Source organism: Ochotona princeps, chromosome X, assembly GCF_030435755.1.
Source record: "Ochotona princeps isolate mOchPri1 chromosome X, mOchPri1.hap1, whole genome shotgun sequence".
Taxonomy (NCBI): Eukaryota; Metazoa; Chordata; class Mammalia; order Lagomorpha; family Ochotonidae; genus Ochotona; species Ochotona princeps.
Genome location: NC_080865.1, coordinates 51821825 through 51845481, shown reverse-complemented (window position 1 = coordinate 51845481; position 23657 = coordinate 51821825). Strand labels below are relative to the sequence as shown.

Genomic DNA, 23657 nt, shown 5'->3' with positions numbered 1-23657 from the left:
GAATCTCCCTATAATTATTATTAGGCTTGGTAGAGTTTTTTTTTTTTAATTGGTTACATTGCATTATGTGACACCGTTTAATAGGCAGTGGGATTCCCCCCCCTTCCCAAACCCCCAGTCCCTCCCCATGGTGGACTCCTCCACCCTGTTGGGTTACCACAGTTCAAATTCAGTGGAGATTCTTTCATTGGAAGCATCTACCAGGCATAAAGTCCAGCATCTTATTGTCCAGATAAGTTCATCAGTTCCTTGGGGAGACCATCTCTGGTCTGAAGGTAGAGCTGGTAGAGTGTTTTTGACATTTCAAAGGATCTGGATTGCTGCCATTCTCACCACTCCAAGCACAATGCGATCTCTGGAGAATCCACTGATTGACATAGTCCATCACAGAGTCTCCATTTGCCCAGCACTTACATTGCCAACACACAGCTGAGGTAGTTGATCGACCTGCTCTGTCCTCCGTCAACTGATGGTTAGCGTTCTGAGTCTGAAAGCTCGACTGGGGAAATCCCCATAGAGCCTTTCTCCGAGATGTTCCCAGACCAAACTCCTGTATGTACCAGCAAGAACCGGGCCCGTCACAGCCCATCGCCCGGATCAGCTGGCGGGGCTGGTTCTGTCTTCAGCCCCACCTTCCACTGGAACCAATGGGTATCCGCAGTCCAGACTGGCTCTACCAAGCACATACTCGGCCCTCGCCCAAGCCAGTGGGGGCTGTCCAGTTGGAGCGACCCACAATAACCCCACCAGACCCGCCCCCTGCCCTGGTTTGCCAATATGTGTGTCCAGTCTATCCCACATCCCCTTCTGCTCTCATACATGTCAATGGGCATGAGAACCATGTCCCATCTAACCAGCTCAACTACCCAGCCCTCACGGATGTTGTTGGGTGGCTCTCTGTGTAGCCACCCCAATCCCTGCCCTAGCTTTCGTGCCTTCCCATGGCAGTGGTAACCCAAGAAGAGGAGCTCACTGTTTCCCTCCCAGGCCACTCCCCCTCCCGGATTATGCACTCTCCAGGTGGTTCTGTGGTTTAACTTGACAGAATTAGACCCCAGTGCCAGCTTCTGCCAGCTGATGCTGCGGCCAAGCCCCAACAACCCTCACCCACTCTTATTGTAGATTGCACCAGTAGGAACAATCAGCCCAGCCTGGTTCTTTCCTGATCTGGTCCACATGAGGCGCACAGGTGCAGTAGCCCTGCCTAGTCTGGTTCGCCTCCATCCCTGCTCACGTTCTTCAGTGGGAGTAACTGTCCAGCAAGGGGACCACCCCTAATTCCCCTGCCAGTTCTGCTCCCTCCCTTCCTGGCTCTCACATGTGCTGGTTGGGTGCTGCAGTCACGTCTGGCACAGGCAACCTCACCTTGGCATTCTGCATTGCGAACTGCTTTTGTCGCGACTGGACCTGGCTCAACCCACACTCTGTTCCAGTGTTCAGGTTGGCTTGGTAGAGTTTTGTGATGTGACCTGAGTTGCCTATCCAACTAAGACAATAGGCTCCCTAGGCCCCCTTAATATTTGGCATCAGTGTCATGATGATTGGGCTCTATAGTTTTATTTGAACCCTTTCATTCACGAAATGGGCTTGGAAATTTGTCTTCAGGCCCCGGCGCGATGGCTTAGCAGCTAAAATCCTAACTTTGAACACACCGGGATCCCATATGGGCGCCGGTTCTAATCCCGGCAGCTCCACCTCCCATCCAGCTCCCTGCTTGTGGCCTGGGAAAGCAGTCGAGGACGGCCCAATGCTTTGGAACCCTGCACTCATGTGGGAGACCTGGAAGAGGTTCCTGGTTCCCGGCTTCGGATGGGCGCAGCACCGGCCGTTGCGGTCACTTGGGGAGTGAAACATCGGACGGAAGATCTTCCTCTCTCTATCTCTCCTCCTTTCTGTATATCTGACTTAGTAATAAAAAAATAAATCTTAAAAAAAAAAAGAAACTTGTCTTCATTCCGTCGTTCATTAGACTTGGAAAAATTAGTTAATATTGCTAAGTTCCCATTTGTTGAAAAGATAGAAAATGTCTGTCTTATATAACGAAACCAGCATGGAAAGTGTGACTTCCACGTCGTTACTCAATACCATGTCAATTAATTCCATAATGTTGGAAATTGTCATTGATGTTATCTTGTGGCTTTAAATTGATCGGGATGATATTCTGCCAGCTCTACCTTCAGACCAAAGATGATCTCCCCAAGAAACCGTTGAATTTACCTGGACAGTAAGATGTTGGACTCTATGCTTGGTATACTATTGCAATGAAAGAATATCAACTGATTTTGAACTGTGGTAATGCAGCAAGATGGAGGAATCCACCATGGGGGGAGGGTACGGGGAGGGGTGGGGGAAATCCCAGAGCCTATGAAATTGTGTCACATAAAGCAATGTAATTAATAAAATATATATACATTATTAAAAATTGCAAAAAAATGTAAAAAAAAGAAAGTGTAACTTCAATAATCTAATCCATATTTTTTTGCACATCCCATGTGTTTTGATGTTTTTTATTTATTCCAAATAATTTCTTTTTTCTTGTCGAATTCAGCACTGACTCATGGATTACACGGTGGCATCATTTTTCCCAAGAGACTTTCGTGTTTCCTTTTTGTCACCCATGTGTTGGTTCCTCAGTGGTGCGTTTTTTCATGTAATTTGCTGTTGTTGTTGTGGCTGTTCTAACTCATACCGGTTGTTGACCTTGTTTCATGGCTTATCACTTACGATAATGTATAGTGATGGAGTACTGGGGTCTATCAGATACAGACGTGGGGATATAATGGAACATGCATCCCTGCTTCCAGACGAAAGATGGAATCCCAGTGAAACTGTTGGACATGTGTAGACAATGGGATGCTGGACTGTCTGACATTGTCTGTACCAACAATGTCGGGGTACGCTTAAGAGACTGATAGAATTACGATTCCTTATGAAGGACTGCATTATTGTAACAAAATGGGAAAAATCTGACGGGGGGTGGGAGATTGGGGGGAAATCCCAGTCTATACGAAATTGTACCACATAATCCTAAAAACCAAAATAATATATATATATATAAATAATAAAAATTTTAAAAGTATATAACCTGTTATCATAAGGCTTAGTACAGTCTCAACCAAGTCTTTGGTGAAATAACTTTGTTGCTTGATTTACAAAAATCAATTTTCAGCCTTGTTGTGATGATAGATGGATTTTTTGTGTGTGTGTGTGTTTTATTTTTGTTTTGCTTTGTTGCTGTTTTTTCCCCTTAATGCTGGAAGGGCTTGCTTGACTCCCTTTGTATCCCTCCTAAGAGCTAAGGTGAAGTCAGAACATATTCTTGGCACGCCTCTTAAATGCACCTGCTGTTTTTAATTAACCAATTCAGACACTTACCCTCATGCTCCTCCTTTCCCCCATTCCCCAATCCTTAAATAACTCAAAACTGACGGACTCATGATAGCCAACATATACCAGATCAGGTATATACCATCCCTTTACCCTTCCCCCCACGAAATTCCTTCTTCCATCATTGTATCTGCTGGCTCATTTTCTTCAAACTGTGTATTATGTAACTGGTACTAATGCTGTTGTAGACTGATTGCGGTTTAAAAAAAAAAAAAAAAAACATCAGAATGCAGTCCAGGGAGACCTGTCTTTCCCCTCTCTCACCACACGGGGGAGGGCTATGAAACTTAGACACCACCATTGTGATGTCACTAATGACGCAGTGACTGGGCTGCTGCTGAAAGCTGGGTTACACTGCCCCAGTTTCATTTTACTCCTGCCTCTACTTCCGGCCTGTTGGTAGGGAAGGCTGGGTGATAAGCACCCGGTCAAGCATCTGTGACCACCAGAATGTCACGCTGACACATTGGAGGTGTCAGTAACCTTCCTCTCTTTATCTGATTCCCATCTTGATAGAGAAGTAACTCGAAGTATGATTTAAGTTTAGAAAACCTGGAAACAGCCGGAAGCCTTCCACCACAGTACTGAAGCTAAGAGTTCCTATTACATCAAGACAATCATCAACCTGCCGGTCTTCTGCAAAAATCGGCCAACCAGTTTTTGACCAATCGGTCCCATAAATCAACCAGTCCTTGGCCAAGCCATCCTCAGTCAACCAGGCCCATCTGCATACCGACCAATAACACTGATTCAACATGAACAAACAAGGTACAAGCCGGGATGATAAGAATCAATTAAGCCTGAAACCAGGAAACCCAAGACAACCAGAATCAAACCTCCAAGAGACGAGGCAACTAAATACTAGCCTGTGGGTCCAACGCCACATGGGCTACAGAAATACTGAAAGCTGGCCACTAGCCGCATGCCTGCCAACTACAAGCCAGCCACTGAGACAACCAGCTGCAAGAGAAACAGTCCTGAATGAAGTAAACAAGTGGCCACCAAACACATGCCAAACAATTCCAAGCCAATCAGGCACAAGCCAATCTGAAACAAGCCAATCAAGTACCAGCGAATTAAGCACGAGGCAATCATACTATGCATACTACACATACTATTCATACTATTCATACTACAGTACAAGCGTATCAAGTAGCAGCCGATCAGATACGTTGCAACCAGTAAGGAGCCAATCAGGCTCTAGCCTAACAGTCCTGAGCCCACCAGCTGGCAATCAATTAGGCTTATGGAGATCAGGCTCACCGCAACCATACTGGGCTCAACCGGGCCCACATCAATCATATTGGGCTCGACAAGACCCACGTCAACCATACTGGGGCCAACCAGGCCCACCACAACTCTACTGGGGTCAACCGGGCCCAAATCAACCATTCTGGGGTCAACCAGCCCCAAATCAACCATTCTGGGGTCAACCAGCCCCAAATCAACCATTCTGGGGTCAACCAGGCCCAAATCAACCATTCTGGGGTCAACCAGGCCACAGTCAACCATTCTGGGGCCAACCAGGCCCAAGCCAACCAGTCTGGGGTCAGCCAGGCCCAAGCCAACCATTGCGAGGTCAGTTGGTTCCTAGTCAACCCAACCAGAGTCAACTGGGCCCAAGAGAACCACACTTGAGTCGGGAGCAACTGTTTCAATCTCTGTGGTGCCAAACCTGCCTGAGTCAACTACTCCAGATCAAACCAGGCAAGAGCCAATCAACTCCATGTCTAGCAGGTTCAACTCTAGTAGAACAGAGTCAAACAGAAAGGTTCTACTCAAAGTTGAATCAAGAGAGCATGCGGCCTCTTCAAATAAGACCTGCTGAAGCTCGAGATTGCCCCGAGATCATGCGCTTAATTAAAGTAAGTCTATCTCTCCCTATTGCAAGAATTTTCGTGGTCACTGTAGGGCTGAAAGACATGAAGGGAGGCATAGTCTGATGGCTCTGAATTATGACCTGTGTATGAAACCTTTCGGCAGTTACTTAACTTCTCTATTCTTCATTTTGTTTTCATGCATAGAATCAAGATTATAGTAATTTCTATGTATATATATAAATCAGCATCTTATTGTGCACTCAAAAATCATAGATAGTTAATTCACAGACATTTTTAAATTAAATGTGTTATTTATCCTGGAGAAATTTTAACTTTAAAGGAAAATCTTAGAGAAAAGGAACATGTAGCTCAAACAAATGATCTGCCAGGGACAGAACTTCAGCTCTTAATGGGTAAGATATTGGGAGTATTACATTTTAGAATCTGATGATTGCCAAGAAATAAAAATATCGGCACATATTTTCATTTAATTTGAGACATTTATCTGAAAAACGCATTCTTGGACAGCCCCCAGGAGTTCCAGGAGCTAAACTCACTTAAATGTGTACTTTAATGGCTTTCATAGAAATTATCCCAATGCAGTTAAGGGTCAATTTAATAGTCACGGTTACTCTGAGGAAGTTGTGCGCCACTGAAAGCAACCATTTATACGATGCACAATGTAAACGATGCTATATAGACCTGTACAAAAGCAACAGCTGTTTTTATTAGAGTAAACATACAACTGGAGCAAAGCACAGATGTTAGAGATGGAACCCTTGTAGGAGTTTTAGAATGGAAATGTTTCCATCTGCTTACCAATATAGCTAAATCCTGTCAAAAATCAGCTCAAGATTGTGTTGCATTTAATTGGATGTTATTTTATTGGCTAAAATAAACTACACAGGATGTTCTGGTGAAAGTCTTCTCTTGAAATATGTTGCTTAAGTCATTACAAATCTGTAAGGAATGACTTGTCTTTCTTCCAATATTTCTGTTTGATTATGTAGTCACAAGCACAAGTCACAAACAGCAATCAAAACACTGTACCCAACAGGTTAGTTATTAGAGATCCATTTTTTCCAGGTGTCAGAAAATGATTTAAAGGAGTCTTGTAGCTCTAGTATCTGACAGCTGGCAGACAACGGATACATTACTCATTGAACAACAGTGACTCTTTCTACCTAGAAAACACCTTCCAAATATTGCCTATTGCCTCCATCAGGAGAAAACTAGGAGGAGTATCTAATGCCGTGGAAATTTCATTTCATGGAAAATGTATTAAAAAGCTATGCATGGACTTTTTGTGAGAGAATAAATGTATCCTTCAATTTCATTTTCCATCAACATTTTAAACCAACCTCCTCATATGCCCATTTGATTTAACTCCTGTTAATTCCAAAAGTTGCAAAATAGTCTCTATTTCAAAGGAGTTTATTGGAGTTTGTCATCACAGTATTGTCTTGGCTGGATATATGGCAGGTTTTGTTGTACTGTCCAACTAGCAGGATTCTTTCAAGTATTGCCTGTATATACCTGTTTTAGCCTACTCTTAACCACATCATAGCGTTATCTGATGAGTCATTTCACAGTTGGTCAGCCATAACTTCTTGCTTGCCAGACTTTCTGTTTGTTAGAGATTTAGGTATTTTTATTGGAAAGGCAGATATACAGAGAGGAGGAGAGAGAGAGGGGAAGATCCTCTGTCCATAGGTTCACTTCCCAAACGGCCGCAATGGGCAGAAGCGAGTCAATCCAAAGCCAGGAGCCCGGAGTCTCTTCCAGGTCTCCCATGTGGGTACAGGGTCCCAAGGCTCTGGGTCGTCCTCGACTGCCTTTCCCAGACCACAAGCAGGGAGCTGGGTGGGAAGCAGGGCTACCAGGATCAGAACTGGTGTCCATTTGGGATCCTGGCATGTGCAAGGCTAGGGCTTTAGCTGCTAGGCTACCGCACCGGGCCCTTACCAGATTTTCTGAAGCCATTTATTGAGTTGGTTCTCAAAGTGTGATTTTAAATCTGTGGTGATCCACAGATGATCAATGAGTAGTATAGTTGCTTTAAATTTTAAGTTTTCAGATAACTGAATTAAGTCTGACTCACTTTGACCATTGGCCAAGTCATATGTTCATAAATATTCAGTAGAAACATCATAATGTTTATCATTTTAAGAATCGTCACTCCAATGTAATCTGAAAGCTTGCTCTGCTTTGACAGGAATTGGCTACCTGTGACAATAAACGAAGCGTAACGCACTTGACAATAGCAGGTAACTTTTTTGGGTATTTTTGATCAAGAAAAAGAAACATGTATGCACACACTTCTATCTGTACTTAAGTTGAAGCTGCTGAGCTTGGTAAAGATAATATTAACAACAGCTCTGTATACAGGATTGTTGTTTAGTGTTCCACTATATTATATTTCCCTATTTTTAGTGTGAAATTGATATATAACAGCCCTTACACCTTTACAGATACAATAGAATCAACAAGTTTTCAAACTGTAGAACAACTGCTTTTGGTCAAAAAATATGATTCCTCACACAGTGTTTTTGGTAGTAGCTTCAAAGGTTGGAATGTGCGCAAAGTGATTAAAATATTTTCAAAGTATTTATTATATTTTGATAGCCAGCAATATTAACAGGATTCGTTGGAGATCCATGATGTATTAGAATTTTTAAGGCAGTGAGTAGGAAGTCTAAGAGAAAAGATGATTAACATGTATAAAATTGCAAATGGGAAAGAAACCAGATACAGAGTGATATTTATTAAAACAAAAAGCAGTTTGAGCGTTTGGGTTTCTGATTCCAGTCTTTGGGGATATAGACAAAAAGTGGAATTGGCTGAATCTCATGATGATTTTTGAGAAGCATTCATAGTGGTTCGTGTAACAGTTGCATCATTTCACTTCCCTATGAGTAGCACAAAGATTCCAATTTCTCCACATTCTCACCAACATTTTATTGTTTAATTCCCATCCAGGGGCCAGCCTTAATGCTAGCACCCAATATATCCAGTTCCCTGCTAACCTACCTGGGAAAGCAGTGTAAGGTAGTTCAAGTTCTTGAGTACTTGCCATCCTCATAGGGAACCCAGAAAAAACTCTTGGCTCCTGGCTTATGACCTGGCCCATCCTTGGCTGTTAAAGCCATTTTCGGAGTGAACACGTGAATGTAAGATCTCCGTTTCTCCTAACTCTGGCTTTCAAATGATTTTTTTTTAAATTCCCATCCCTATGAGTATGAAGTGGCATCTAATTTTGACTTTGGTTTCCATTGTCCTAATGATTAGTGATGTTGAATATCGTTTCCTGAGTTCGCTTACCACTTGTCTATCTTCTTTGAGAAATACCTTATGCCCTTTGTTTAGGTGTTGGTTGAGTTACAAGAGCTTTTATATATTGTGGATATTAATATTTTTTAGATATGAGTTCTACATACTTACTCCCACTCCTGGAGAGTGCATTTTTAACTTTCTTAGCAGTGTCCTTTTATGCAAAAATGTTTTTACCTTTTATGAAGTCCAATTTATCTATTTCTTCTGTTGCTTATGTTTTTGGTATAATTGGTAATAAATCTGTCAAAATCAATGTCTTGAAGACTCTCCATATTTTCTTCCTAGTATTATAGAGCTTTAGTGCTTACACTGAGATTTTTGATCCATTTTAAGCTGAATTTTGTACATGGTACGAAGGGTCCAACTTCATTATTTTGCATGTAGATGCCCATTTATTCCAGCATTAATTGCTTAAAAGATAGTTCCCCCCACTCCCCAAGAATGGTGTTGGGACTCTTATCAAAAGTCAACTAACCAGATTTGTGAGTATTTATTTTTTGGATCTTCTGTCTCATCTCATTGGTCTATTACGTCTATTCTTTTGCAGTACCACGTGGTTTAATTCTTGAAGCTTTATAGTAGTATCAAAGTCAAGAAGTTGGAGTCATCCAACTGTATTCTTCATTTCCACGATTTTTTTTTCTTGGCTATTTGGGGTCCCATTGAATTCCACTAGAATTTCTGTGAGATAAGTGCTGGAAGTTGGGTAGAGATTGCATTTGAATTCAACATCACTCAGGGATCAGTCTGAGTTGAAAACTTAGTGTGTTCTCAAACCATTCCCAAGCCTATTTTTTGTTCTGATTACTAGTGGTGGCTTTATAAATCCCTCCATTTTTTTTTTTTTTTTTAGTATGTAAAAGTTTCAAATCCTTTACATCTCTTAGGAGTTACTTAGCTGGTTGGATTTAGGACAATGGCAGCCAGCTAACTGGTAAGCCTTTATCTCAGTGATAACAAGCAGCAACTCATGCTTTTTGTATTTTCAGGATTAGACCCTTACTGTCCACACAGGCTGCAGAAATATGGATTCCTACCCCCACTGCTGTCTGGCATGGAGAACTGTAGGGGTAAGGAATGGGCAGCCACCACTACACTGAGAGCTAAATTTTACCTACATTACCTTCCCATCAAGCTGTCTCCTGAAAATTCCAAGTGTTCAAATAAATTCTGGAGTTTAAAATATTCACTTCAATTTCTGCCAATACAGATGGAGAGGTGACTTCTGGTTACTTTCTTTCCTATACCTTCCCTCTCCCGTAAACTTTCTGACTACTGTATGTGATTTATTTCAGATTTGCTCAGAGACGGCTTTGGGGATAATCCTCTTTTCTACTGTCTGATTGCCGAAGTATATAATTCACGTAAGCCATCAGGTAAAGTTAATCTTCCTTCTCCCATTACATCTGGAATGCACTTTTCAAGTCCTAAGAACAAAATACTGTTGCATAGCATGTAGCCAAGATTTTTAAAGATGTGTTTATTTATTCAAAAGGCAAAGTAATAGAGGGCAAGAGGAAGAGAGAAGAGTGTTCTTCTGCTTCCCTCTCCAAATGGTTGCAGTGCCAGGACTGGACCAAGCCCAGGCCAAGAGCCTGGAATTCTATGGGGGTCTCTCACATGGTTGCAGGGGCTCCAGGGCTTGGGCCATCTTCGGTTGCTTTCTCAGGCCTGTCAGCAAGGAGCTGGATTGGAAGTGAAGAGCAGACCCTTGTTCATATGGGATGCTGGTGTCACAGGGAGTGATTTATCCAGCTATGCTGCAATTCCTGCCCTATATGTATCCTTGCTTTAAGCAGAGAAACCACATATAAGTGGTTTTACTTTGCTTAAAACAGGAAATGTGTAGTATGTATAATGTTTGCACATGAATTAACATAACTGTCCTTAAGGTTTTAGTTATTTATTTGAAGGGCAGAGATAAAGAGAGACAGAGGGATAGATCTTTCTTCTGCTTCACTCCTCAAATGACCTAAGTGATTGGGGCTAGGCCAAGCTGAATCCAGGAGCCAGGAGCTTCCTCTGTCTCTCGTGTGGGAACAGGAACCCAAGCACCAGGGTCATTTTCCACTGATTTCTCAGGCACATTAGCAGGCAGCTGGACCAGAAGTACAGCAATCAGAACACTGTGCCTATATAGCATGCTGGCATTGCAGGCGGTGACTTTACCTTCCCTGCCACATCATGGAGCCCATGTTAGCATACATTTTGGAAGTACACCTCCCTGTGGTTCTGTTGTTGCAGTGCAGCAGGTGAGCACCTGTTTGTCTGCTGAAGCATTTGGGGAAGCAATGGACATGGCCCAGGAGGTTGGGTATGAGAGACCTGGATAGAGTTCCAGGCTCCTTGCCTCAGCTTGGCCCTGCTTTGTCTATTGTGCCCATTTGAAGAGGGCACCAGTGGATGGAAGAACTCTCTCTTTCTGTAACTCCCTTTCAAATAAACAAACCTTTCACTTTCTGTATTATGCATTTCTGTATTGTTTGACATTTTGCAAAATGAGCACTTATCCCTTTAATATCTAAACTAATAAACACCAGATGTCCCATTTGGAGGGAAAGAACTTTCTGATATTCATAAAGTATTAACCTCTTTGTACGTCCCCTCATCCTAGGGAGAACAGCCGTTGGATTTGCCATCTATTACTTCAAGTACACTCTCTGGACTGGCAAGTTACTCTACCTAGAAGATTTTTATGTCATAAAAGCTTACCAAGGTAAAATTTCAAATACCACTTAGAAACTTAACAACTAAAAAATGTATATCAATTTCAGGAGTAAAGACATAGAGTATAAATATGGTGTTTGAGTTAATTTATGTAACTCACTGCTATTTCATGAACCTGGTTACTGTCCTAGTTATCATTGCATGCAGCTAAGTCTTAAGGACAGACTAGGAAAAAAAAACATTTCATTAGATCTTATCAAGGCTTGAATAAACTAACTTATCATAATTGTACTTTTATCTTTAAAAAATATCACTGCCTTCTAGGTTGGTTTGAGTAGAAATAGATAAGAAATGTACCCTGTTGTGAGACAATAGTGATTCATTCATTCTTCATCGATCTATAAAGTAATCCCAAATTCGTTTCCACTACTTTTAATATCACTTTCCAATTAAGAAAGAATGAAAATCCCTCCCAAGTTGCATTTCAACATAAGATATTATACATGTATAATAGGGGACAATGCTGTGGTGTAAAGCCGCTACCTGCAACATTGCCATCCCACATGGGCAATGGCTTATGTCCCACTGCTCCACTTCTGATCTGGGAAGACAGTAGAAGGTAACAAAAATCCTTGGGCTCCTGCGCCCACGTGGGAGACCTGGATGATGCTCTCAGCTTCAGCCTGGCTCAGTCATGGCCACTGTGGCCATTCAGGGAGGGAACCAGTATTTCTGCTTGTTTTTCAATTTAACTCCCACAATAAAAAGGAGATGTGATATTTGACATTTATTTTAAAAAGATATTTTTATTTTACTGCAAAGTCAGATATATATAGCAAAGGAGAGGCAGAGAGAAATATCTTGCATCCAATAATTCACTCCCCAAGTGACTGTAATGGCCGGTGCTGTGCTGATCCGACACCAGGAGCCAGAAATTTCCTCCAGGTCTCCCACGCAGGTGCAGGGTCCCAAGGCTTTGGGCTGTCCTCAACTGCTTTCCCAGGCCACAAGCAGGGAGCTGGATGGGAAGTGGGGCTGCCGGGATTAGATCCCATGTGGGATCCTGGTGCGTTTAAGGTGAAGACTTTAGCCCTAGGCCACGGCTTTGGGCCCGATATTTGATTTTCTGTGTTTGGTTTGTTTCATTCAGTTATATTCTTCAGCTGTGCCCATTTTGCTGCAAATGACAAAATTTCATCCCTCTTTATAGCTGAGTAACATTCCATTGTGTATATATACCAATTTTTTATCCATTCATCTGTGCATATCAGAACTGCTGCAAATATACTTTTGTGAAACTTTTATACTTTTGTCAAACCAGTGGTTAAGAATGCTATATACTGTCATCTTAATGATCTGATTATTTTAAAATTTACTGTATTTGGGTGAAACTGTCATTTTTCCATTCAATTATGGCTCATAGCTGTTGTCTATACTCCCACCAAACTAGGATCTTTTTTTTTGTTTTTACTTGCTAACTTATCTGGTGAAGCATGAAGCCTTTAAACTGTAATGTAAATTTAGAATGCTATCTGAAAAGAAATGGAGGAGGTATTCTGAGTGGGAAGCAGAGGGGAAGGGAGGAAGGAAGGAAATACCATGGTGTTACAATTGTTTCTTCAAATCATATTGAATCTATTAAAAACTAAAAATTAAAAAAAAAGATGTCCCTGCCTCTTTCAAATAAAAAAGTATTTTACAAAAAATATGCAATACCCAGGTACGAGATTTATATATATGTATATGTACAAACACATATGTATACATACGTATATGTAGATTAAAGCAAATATCTTGTTCAATGGAATTTTTCAACTTAGTTTTCAGTTTTCATTATCTGTTTCACAGGTCTAGGTATTGGAGATGAAATGCTCAAACGGTTAAGTCAGGTATGTATCACAATTCGTATTGACATTATATACATTATTGTTTCTTCAGCAAATGTTACTCAGCAGGATATGAAGCAGGTAATTGATCTCATCATTTGAACATAATCTCAAAATGCACTCCAAAATTTTGTACAAGTGAAAGTGGCATTTCAAATGAGATGTCCTCATAGGCTATATTATTAATTTAAAATTGATCCATCCTATATACTTTTTTTCTTTGTTACTACAAAGCAGAAGTTAATATAAGGGAAATTATAAGGCAAGCTTATCCATAAAACAGGTCCATAGTATATGAGAATAATATAAAATATTTTACAAAAATATGTAATACCTTTTGTTTTTTGAAAATATGTACGAGAACATTGTTCTTTTTGAGGATATTTTTCTTTGAAGATTTTACAAATCAGATTTGAGTTTTTAAGGAGACAGGTTTTAAAGTTCCTAGTGGTGGGTTTTTCTTTTTTAAATAGTTATACATTAATCCAAAAGACACTACTCTATCACTGTTTAATAATAGTATTTTGCACTTGGATCTTGCTTAGAGTAGACCTGCACAAAATGTCCTGAAGCTCCATTTCCTTCATTTTTTTTAAACAGATAGCCCTCAGAACCCAGTGTAAAGGCATGCATTTTCTTGTTGTCATCTGGAACCGGGCTTCTGCCGAGTACTACTGTCGTCGAGGAGCTTCCGACATTTCCTCCGAGGAGGGCCGTCATTTGTTCAAGTTTACGCATGCACAACTCACGGAGATTGCAAAGTAGTGATGGAAAAGGCCTTGAAATAAGTAGGTCCACTATGGGCTCCAACATCTGAATATCATCTTAGTCCAATGGCAGTTTGACTTTGAGTACTGTACAATAAAGCGATCATAGCACTTTTGGAGATCTTTTACTATGAAATATATTTTCTAGATTCCATCAACCATATAATCCAAACTACCAGTGCATACTAGCAGTGCTATAAGGAAGAAGTTAATTCCAAAAGCATTTATATGTGGCTTTGGACTATGTTCTTTTCACCTATCATATTGCAAATTTGATTTTTTTTTCACATTTTAACAGATGTGAAGTTGGGAGAAGTGTAAGCATCAATCAGTAGCACTATTTTTCCTTAAAGGATTGTTTTATATTTGGTAAAAAAAAAAAAATAGTGGTGGGAGTATAAGCAGAAGTGAGGCTTCAAAAATATTTATTTCTGGGGCTAGCATTGGGATTCACTGGGTCAAGTTGCCACTTGTGACACTGCAACCCACATGAGAATTGGTTCAAGGCCTGGTTGCTTTGCTTCCAATCCAACTCAGATAATATGCCTGGGAAAGCAGAAAATGATGTTCTGAGCACATGGGATCCTGCCAGACACTGGAAGACCCAGACGGGGTTCTGGTATTCTGGATTTGGCCATGGTCCAGTCCTGGCCACTGAAATCATTTCGGAAGTGAAGCAGTGGATGGAAGATTTCTCTAGCTCTGCCTCTTCAATAAAAATATTTTTTAAAAAATTATTTTTATTGCAAAGTCAGCTCTAAAGAGAGAAGGAGAGACAGAGAGAAGGATTTTCCATCCACTGGTTCACTCCCCAAGTGGTCATAATGGACAGAGCTGCCCTAATCTGAAGCCAGGAGCCAGGAGCCTCCTCCAGGTCTCCCGTGCAGGTGCAGGGTCCCAAAGTTCTGGGTGGTCCTCGACTGCTTTCCCAGGCCACAAGCAGGGAGCTGGATGGGAAGCGGGACCGCCAGGCCACGAACTGGCGCACATACAAGATTCTGGTGCATGCAGAGTGAGGACTTTAGTCACTAGGCTAACATGCTGGGACCTCAAATAAATGTTTTTAAAAATATAAAAGTTCATTTCAAATACTGGAAGTAAACTCTAAAGAGCTCACCTGTGAATAAGTGGCACATCCGGTGCCCCGCTGCCTGAACAGCTTGTCACTGCCTCCTTGACATCTTCCTGGAAGCATATTCCATCTCTGAACATCTACAGCTCTTTGACCGTGCTCAGCTTAGGGATGACACTACACTCACGACACACTGCATTGTATTTGTGTATGTCTCCCTCCTCCCTGTCAGTCTAAAGCCTTTACTGAATTATAATTATTTTAGATTCTCTATTGCAGCAAGCGCGGCAGTTTCCCCTATGTACCAAGAAGCTACAGGTATAAACATCACACTAAAATTCTTAGCTGTGCCCACAGAAGACTTACGCTGAGAAGACAGACAATATAACCAACTGTGTGGAGTGTCAGATCCAGAAACTGCAAGTGCAAGGGAGTGCAGCAAGGTGAGGGACATCTAAATGACACCTGGGAGACGGAGACAGGTGACACTGGAATTGGATTTGAAAAATGAGTAGGAATGTTTAGCATGTGGAGCAAAGTAAGACAGAAGAGAAGTCTAAGAAGAAAAACTGGCACAGGTAAAGGAAAATAAGTATGAAGAGTACAATGTGCTTAAGAAACAGGTCTATTATCGAGTCGGTTTAAGATACATTACATTGGCAGTAGGGTGGCTCTGGGGAGAAGGAAGCCAAATTACAAGGTAAGCTGGGGATAAGATGTGAATGTCCTTGTATGTCATCCTAAGGAGCTTTGATTTGATTCTATAGGCAGCTACAAGCCACAGGTTTCAAAAAGCCAACCAATCATAATAGCTGTCACAAAGACTACCACTCCATAATACTACAGATGCTGGGTTAGAAGAACTGGGTCACAGACACCAGGCGTGACCTCAAAGTCAACACTTGTTCTCAGTCGCTTATCACTCATCTTTCTCAATACAGGGAACAAAAAATATGATTTCCCCATCTTCGCTAAATGTGTGACTATAAGACAAGTTTGAGTTGGCATGCATACAGAAACCATCCAAGAAGATGCTAAGCAAGCACTGTACTTTTATGATAAAAGGCAACTGGAAGCAACTTGTGCACATTCTACCCTGCTCCGTCCAATTTCCAGTGTTTCCCGGGGGTATGGTAGTTATCTCGTGAGCACAAGTGGCAAACCAACAAGCTACAGAGAGCAGTGGAAAGTGAAAAAGTCCAGGTCCTTGATGGCACCAATGAGCCATTCTCCTGTGCTGCCTAATTCCAGGCTTTAAATGGATCCTTATGTTTAAGCCCTATTACCAGGTTTACTGTTATTTGTAAAGAACACTTTCTCAACTGGGAGACAGCAAGAGTAATAGTGTGCAGTGGCCAGGAGGCCACTGTGGTGTTCAGGAAAGTGTGATGCTGAAGGCACAAGAACAACGACAGGGTTAAAGAGGTAGAAGCAGTTTGACAAATAAGGAGAGGCAGACAGAGAGAACTTCAGGTTTCCATTTACTGACCCTGGGATATATAAGACACATTAGATGGACATAATTAATAAGTAATTAGAAGCATGAAGGCACTAAATATGAATCAGGATATAAATGGTAGCTGTAGCAAGCAAAATCTGTTGAACAAGAGAATGTTGGGAATGAGAAAACAAAGAGGCATAGCAGCAGATGAGGAGCCTTACATTTTACGAGCTCCAAAACACCAGAAGAATGAAGAATAACAGGAAAAGCAGGAACAACAGAAAGCAAAGGGAGGAGACAGTTTCAAGGAGGGAGTGGTGAAGATTCAGTAATTGCCTGAAACTTCAGGTAGGTTACAGAGGGCAGGCAGAATGTTGCCGGTTGGGAATGAAAAGTGTGTAAGGAAGAACAAGACATTAACCACTTTTTAGAGAAGAATGCCAATCAGGAAACAACTAAAGGAAAGAGACAGAGTGGGAGAAAAAAGGCTTTAGTGTTTGCTGCCTCTGTTACTGAGAATCTGAAGCAGTTCAGAGTTTAAGGAAAAGCCAGGAGGGAGAAGAGAAACCAAAGACTGAAAATTAAACAAGGTATACTAGGGGTTCTAGTTAAGGTGAAGAGGACGCATTGTTGAAAAGAGTTAAGCCTTGAAGAAGGTGAGCATGGCCATGTCTAATCGTTTGTTTTCTTTTCCTGTCCAAAACAGAAGACCTAGTCAGGTTTGGCAAGTCTGAGAGGCTTGAGAAGACTAGCAAGTTTGCATTAGCTTCTGGGGAACAGAACAGTAAATCATCAAGGAGCCAGCAGAAGGACTGCTAAGTAGCATTGGGGACATACGGTCCTCCAAAACAGATGGCAGTGTTTTCCGACAATTAACAGCAGTTAACATTAATAAAGTAGACAAAGCCAAAGCCCATGTGCCACAAAATATTGCTATTTTATTCCAGTGCTGGGAGATAAAAAACAGAACAGGTGAGAATACATCTCTCCACAAAGCGCTCTAATTTAACTGATACTAACTTAGAAAAGCTAGAGTAGACACACACGTATATAAATGCACGTACGGCTTTTCAGATTTTAGTTTCACTAGTGGTCATCTCTGCATTTGGTTTTGCTTCTTGATAAACACCTTTCAAAGTTATCAACTGTAGCCCAGCATCGTGGCTTGCTCATTGATCAACTGATACTGGGATTACACTCATGGTTTGTGTTTTCATCACTGATGTGACAAGCCAAACTGCATTTGAAGATCTAAGGGAATAACTTGATTTGTTTCTCTGGATGCGTCAGTTACACATGGCATGATTTTCATCATTCTTTGCACCATCACACTTCTGCTCATTCTCTCTGCAGTTTATTTCAGCTTCTAGTGCTGTACAGATCTACGTCTTCTGGATGGGACTGCCCGTGATCCATGAGTTTGGGGTCAGGCACAAACTGCGTAGCACCTGATAAAATATCAAAATGAAAAAAAAAAAAAAGCAGTGATTTAACAAATTTATCTTTGGCACTGGCAATACAGCAGTGAACAAAATAGACAAAAAATTCTCCAGTAACATGAATATAACAAACTGTGCGAGAGAGACAATAACGTAAGTAAAACATACATATTATATTAGGGATAAGTACTATGCAGAAAAATAAAGAAGGGAAGAGCACATAGGGTTCTTGGATGACTAGCAATTTCAAAGATTTATTTTTATTTTTATTGGAAAGTCAGGTCTACAGAGAGAAGGAGAGTCAGAGAGAAAGCTCTTCCACCCGTTGGTTCACTCCTCAAATGGCTGCAACGGTCGGAGCGAGCCAATCCAAAGCCAGGAGCCAGGAGCTTCTTCTGGGTCTCCCACATAGGTGCAGGGTTCCAAGGCTTTGGGCCATCCTTGACTGCTTTCTCAGGCCACAAGCAGGTGTTGGGTGAGAAGTGGAGCAGCCAGGATACCAACTGGCACCCATAAGGGACCCCAGCTGTTACAAGGTGAGGATTTAGCTACTTAGGCTATTGCACCAGGCCCATGAACAACAATTTTAAATAGGGTGACCAAGGAAAGTCTTCCAAAAAGGTGATGTTTGAGCAAAGTGACTGAGGAGACAGTGTGTATCCTGTAGGTATCGTGAGACATGCCTCTCAGCTTGAGTCAACAATGAGTCCAGTGAGCCCAAGGCATGTCTGAGGAGTCAATATAGCTGGAACACAGCATTCAAGATGTGATGCAAGGGCCAGTGTGTGGCATAGAGGGTTACATTTCATGCTGGCGTGCTGGTCTGAATCCTGGCTGCTCCACTGCCTGTCCAGTTGCCTGCTAATGTACCTGCAAAGGCAGTAGAACATGGCCCGTGTGCTTGGACCCTTCCACTCACATGGAAGATTCGAATGGAGTTCCTGACTCCTGGCTTCAGCCTGGTCCTGATCTGGCTATCGCTTGCCATTTGAGGAATAAAAGGAATAAAACAGAAGATCAATATCTCTTTCTCTGCCTCTGTATTACAAATAAATAATCTTTTAAGAAAGATATGGTGCACACATATGTGTGTGAGGGGGATGACGGAGGTCAGCAAGACAGTGAGAGAGATGCGATCAGACACCGGGAGGCAGGCTCACAGGGCCATAAAGACTTCGCCTCTCATCATAAGTGAGATAAAAGCCTACCAGACAATTCTGAGCGCAGTAGTGGCGTGATCTTTTTTTTTGAAAAAGATCACTGTTGGCTTTGGGCAAAAGAGACACTAGGAGAGCAAAGGCAGAAGCCAGGAGACCAATCAGGAAGCGCTTGCATTGCTCCAGGAGAGATGCTAAGGGCTTGGATTCAGTTGGTAGCACTGGAGATGCTGAAAAGGGGTCAGATGCTGAATAATTCTGAAGGCAGAATGAGCAGGCTCTTGGAAGTGGTTTGCGTATGTCCTGGGAGCGAGACTCTTTGAGAAACTGGAAGAACGGTGTTGACATTTACTCTGATGGGTAAATGTAGATAAAGCAGATCTGGGAGAAAGGAGAGGTGGTACTCAACTTTGGGTGTGTTGAACTCAAGCTTCTTTCGTAAATATCTAACTGCAAATAGTAAGGAGGCAGCTCGAACTGTGATGCTGTGGAGTTCGGAGGATGCTTGGGCTGGTTTATACATTGTGCAGTACTAAACCACATACTTCATTTATAGAATGATATGGACTCATCCAGAATCAGAGGAGAAGTCCAAGGAAGGAGTCCTTGGGATTGTTCAAAATTTCGAGGTTAAAAGATCAGAATACATCAAAGATGACTAAGGATGAAAATCAGTTGGTGGGAAAAGGAAGTCAAGAGCAAGTGACATCCCACAGGCCAAGTAAAAAGACTGCTTCAAGAAGGGCAACTAAAAGGGAATTGAGGGGGCCCAGTGCAGGAGCCTAGTGGCTAAAGTCCTCGCCTTGCACGTGCCAGGATCCCATATGGGTGCCAGTTCGAATCCTAGCTGCTCTACTTCCCATCCAGCTCCCTGCCTGTGGCCTGGGAAAGCAGTTGAGAATGGCTCAAAGCCTTGGGACCCTGCACCCGCATGGGAGACCCGGAAGAAGCAACTCTGGCTCCTGGCTTCGGACTGGCTCAGCTCCAGCCATTGTGGCCACTTGGGGAGTGAACCAGGAGATGAAAGATCTTTGTCTCTTCTTCTCTCTGTATATCCTTTCCAATAAAAGTAATAAATAAAGCTTAAAATACATAAGGGAATTGAGGCTTAGGACTGTGTAACACAGAGAGCAGAAATGCACTCCTGGATTGGCAGTGTGCAGCTCAGTGTTGATCCCGACAGCCAGCTTACCGTCTGCCCGGCACAATGCAAACTTATTTTCACACATCATCTTACAATGCCACCATGAGTAGATGCTCTCTTAATATCTTTGTTTCACACATAAGGAAATTTGAATCCAGAGATAACTAACGTCATTCAGTTGATAAGTGGTGCACTCAGGTCTGAACTTAAGCTTGTCCCAGCTTTACTCAGGCTCCCGAGTAAAACAGGGCTTAGTGTAGTCATTTCCTATAACTATTTGTAGTATTAAGTGTAACCCTATACATGCAGAGTTACACACAATGCTTGGAGAAAGGCAAACTAGTAAGAGACAACTATTTTTCCTGAGATTTGTTTTCATTTTAAATGATTTTTAAAATTGCATTTGTTTTGGGCCTGGCACAATGGCTCAACTGGTTAATCCTCCCCCTTCAAACACCAGGATCGCTTAAAGGTACCAATTCATGTCATGGCTGCTCCACTTCCCATCCAGCTCCCTGCTTGTGGCCTGGGAAAGCAGTTGAGGACAGCCCAAAGCCTTGGGACTCTGCACCCACGTGGGCGACCCAGAGGAGGCTCAGGGCTCCTGGCTTCGGATCGCCTCAGCTCTGGCCAGTGTAGCCATTTGGGGAGGAAGCCAATGGATGGAAGATCTTTTTTTCTGTCTCTCCTTCTCTCTGTGAATCTGCCTTTCTAATAAAAATAAATCAATCTTTGAACAAAGCACATTTACTTCAAACTGATGTTGTTATAAGTGGGAGACAATCTTTTCTAAATTTTTCTATGGAAATTAAATTAATTACATTCGTTTTCAACTTTAGAATGAAAAATAAAGAAAAACACATGAATGATTCATGTCTATTCAGAAACATGATATAAAGTGTGACATTGTATAATTATTGCCAAATGTAGCTTAAAAAAACATTAAGCAGATCACAGATATCCACTCCTCATAATAAGTCAGTTCTCCATAAGACAATGGTTTTTAACACGAGATGTTTGAGGAATCCATGTTATAATTCATGTGATTTCTTAACTAGAATGATAGAGATTTGTCTTTATATTTCAAAATATTTACATAAACTACTACATGAACATTATGGTATTTATTATACCTATCGTTAAATATTGTTGCTTAATATATTTAACGAAGCTCACGCATTATTATTTATTTTATTTATGAACATACGTTGATTTATTAAAACATCCTGGGAAGGGATCTTAGACCTGTGAACATGAGCCTGCACACCCGAAGGGAGGGTGGTTAATAATCTTTTAGTGGTTGTGTTATTCCCAGTTTCTTTACTCAAGTGTATCTTTACCGCCACCTGGTGGAAGCCAGTGCTCAATACATCTGAAAAATGTAAGAAATAGCTATTTTTATCAAGTAGACATAGTATCTATCTGACAAATAATTTTATATGCCTTTTTTTAAAAAAAATTTGTTTTAATTGGAAAGTCACATATATAGAGAGGAGGAGAGACAGAGAGGAAGATTTTCCATCTGATGATTCACTTCCCAAGTGACCGCAACGGCTGGAGCTGAGCCAATCTGAAACCAGGAGCCCAGTCTCCCACGCAGGAGCAAGGTCCCAAGGCTTCGGGCCATCCACGACTGCTTTCCCAGGCCACGAGCATGGAGCTAAATGGAACCAGGGCCTCCGGGATTAGAACTGGCAACCATAAGAACCCTGGCATGTGCAAGGTGAGGACTTCAGCCGCTAGGCCTCCATGCCAGGCCCAATTTTATGTCTTAATGTACAAAGCTTTTTTAAAAAAGCTGTTTAAAATATTCATGAACTAAGTCGTCTCTCGCACTTACAGTCCCTTTCTTAATTTATATTCGTGTCTAAAATTGATTAAAAAATTCTATTCACTCAAATTTCCTAGATTAGAAAGGTCTTTTGCCTTCAGATCTCCATTCCTAACACTTCATAAAAGACTACAAGATTTTAATTTGTCTCTACTTAGACCAGAGATCAGTAACTAGAGGAATATGCATTAGAATTGTCTGTGGTTTTTGAAAAATCCATTAGCTTTGGAGGTCTTGCCTCAGGAGATTCAGATTTACAATTATTGAACAGAGACTAAGTATGCAAATTTTGAAAAAAAAAACACAAAAAATTGCCAGTAAGTGAGATCTCTTTGGCTTAGAATCACTTTAGACTGGGTCTGTCTTCGATTTCTGTCCTTTCTTTTAAAAAACACACAAAGCTAGCTTCATTTCATATTCTTCAGAGTCATTAGGGATTATACCACACCTATCATCTTAGAAACTTCTTCACTGCTTGATCTAGGGATCTCCAATCCTCCCCAAAGATGAGCTACTGAGCCAGACACAATAGCCTAGCGGCTAAAGTCCTTGCCTTGAATGCCCTGGGATCCCATATGGGCGCTGGTTCTAATCCCGGCAGCTCCACTTCCCATCCAGCTCCCTGCTTGTGGCCTGGGAGGGCAGTCAAGGACAGGCCAAAGCCTTGGGACTCTGCACCCACGTGGGAGACCTGGAAGAAGCTCCTGGCTCCTGGCTTCAAATAGGCCCAGTTCCAACCATTGCAGCCATTTGAGGAGTGAACCAGTGGATGGAAGATCTTTCTGACTCCTTCTCTCTGTAAATCTTCCTTTTCGATAAAATAAATCAATCTTTAAAAGAAAGCTATGGTTCATCTACTCCATGGAATACTACTCAGCTATTAAAAAAAACAAAATGCAGTTCTTTGTGGCCAAATGGGCCAAACTGGAAACCATAATGCTAAGGGAAATGAGCCAATCCCAAAAGGTTAAATACCACATGTTTGCCTTAATTTAAGATGATATGATGTTATGTATAACATGTTATGTTTTGAATGTTATATGTTGTGTATAAACTAAAATTGAAGTATAGGTGAGGTGGTCACAGAAGGTGGCTGGGAACCCGCATTTACTTTTTTTTTTTTTTTTTTTTTTTTTTTTTATTGTTAATTATTTTGCATTATGTGACAGTTTCATAGGCTCTGGGAATCCCCCCCTCCCTCCCCCTCCCCTCCCCCCGGTGGATTCCTCCACCTTGATGCAGTATTACAGTTCAAATTCAATCAAGATTCTTTCATTGCAAACATATACCAAGCATAGAGTCCAGCTACTTATTGTCCAGATTGGTTGAACAGTTTCTTGGGGAGACCTTTTAACATATTGGTTACTCATTACTATGTCAATTAATTCCATAATGATGTAAATTTTTGCTGATGGTATGTTGGAGCTTTCAATTGACTGGGATGATACTCTGCTGGCTCTGTCATCAGACCAGAGAGGGTATACCTAAGAAGCCGTTGAACTTGACGGGACAATAAGATGCTGGACTCTATGTTTGGTATACGCTTGCAATGGGGAAATCTCAACTGAATTTGAGCTGTGGTTATGCAACAAGGTGGAGGAATCCACCATGGTGGGAGGGTTTGGGGAGGGGTGGGGAGAACCCAAGTATCTATGTAACTGTGTCACATAATACAATGTAATTACTGAAGTTAAATAATAAATAATTAAAAAA

At 41.6% G+C, this 23657-nt stretch overlaps 2 protein-coding genes across 2 annotated transcripts in view; one reads left to right on the top strand and one right to left on the bottom strand.

Annotated features, from left to right (window-relative positions):
- The first annotated feature begins 4547 nt into the window (after positions 1-4547).
- Positions 4548-13955, top strand: SATL1 (spermidine/spermine N1-acetyl transferase like 1). The gene is made up of 6 exons (XM_012929133.2): positions 4548-5252; positions 7423-7474; positions 9836-9916; positions 11155-11256; positions 13056-13096; positions 13694-13955. The coding sequence occupies exons 1-6, from the start codon at positions 5187-5189 to the stop codon at positions 13856-13858; spliced, it is 507 nt and encodes a 168-aa protein (XP_012784587.2). The 5' UTR covers positions 4548-5186; the 3' UTR covers positions 13859-13955.
- A 3336-nt stretch (positions 13956-17291) lies between these two features.
- Positions 17292-23657, bottom strand: part of APOOL (apolipoprotein O like) — a 76243-nt gene continuing 69877 nt past the window's right edge. The window contains exon 9 of the mRNA XM_058658645.1: positions 17292-17821. Within this exon, the coding sequence (XP_058514628.1) occupies positions 17733-17821 (89 nt within the window). The 3' untranslated portion in view covers positions 17292-17732. The remainder of the gene's footprint in view (positions 17822-23657) is intronic.

Excerpts from the sequence above, each read along its gene's own strand:
- SATL1 (XM_012929133.2), top strand. The coding sequence starts at position 5,187 with ATGCGGCCTCTTCAAATAAGACCTGCTGAAGCTCGAGATTGCCCCGAG. Across the intron at positions 9,917-11,154 it reads TAATTCACGTAAGCCATCAG|GGAGAACAGCCGTTGGATTT; the intron begins GTAAAGTTAATC and ends CCCTCATCCTAG. Across the intron at positions 11,257-13,055 it reads TGTCATAAAAGCTTACCAAG|GTCTAGGTATTGGAGATGAA; the intron begins GTAAAATTTCAA and ends TCTGTTTCACAG.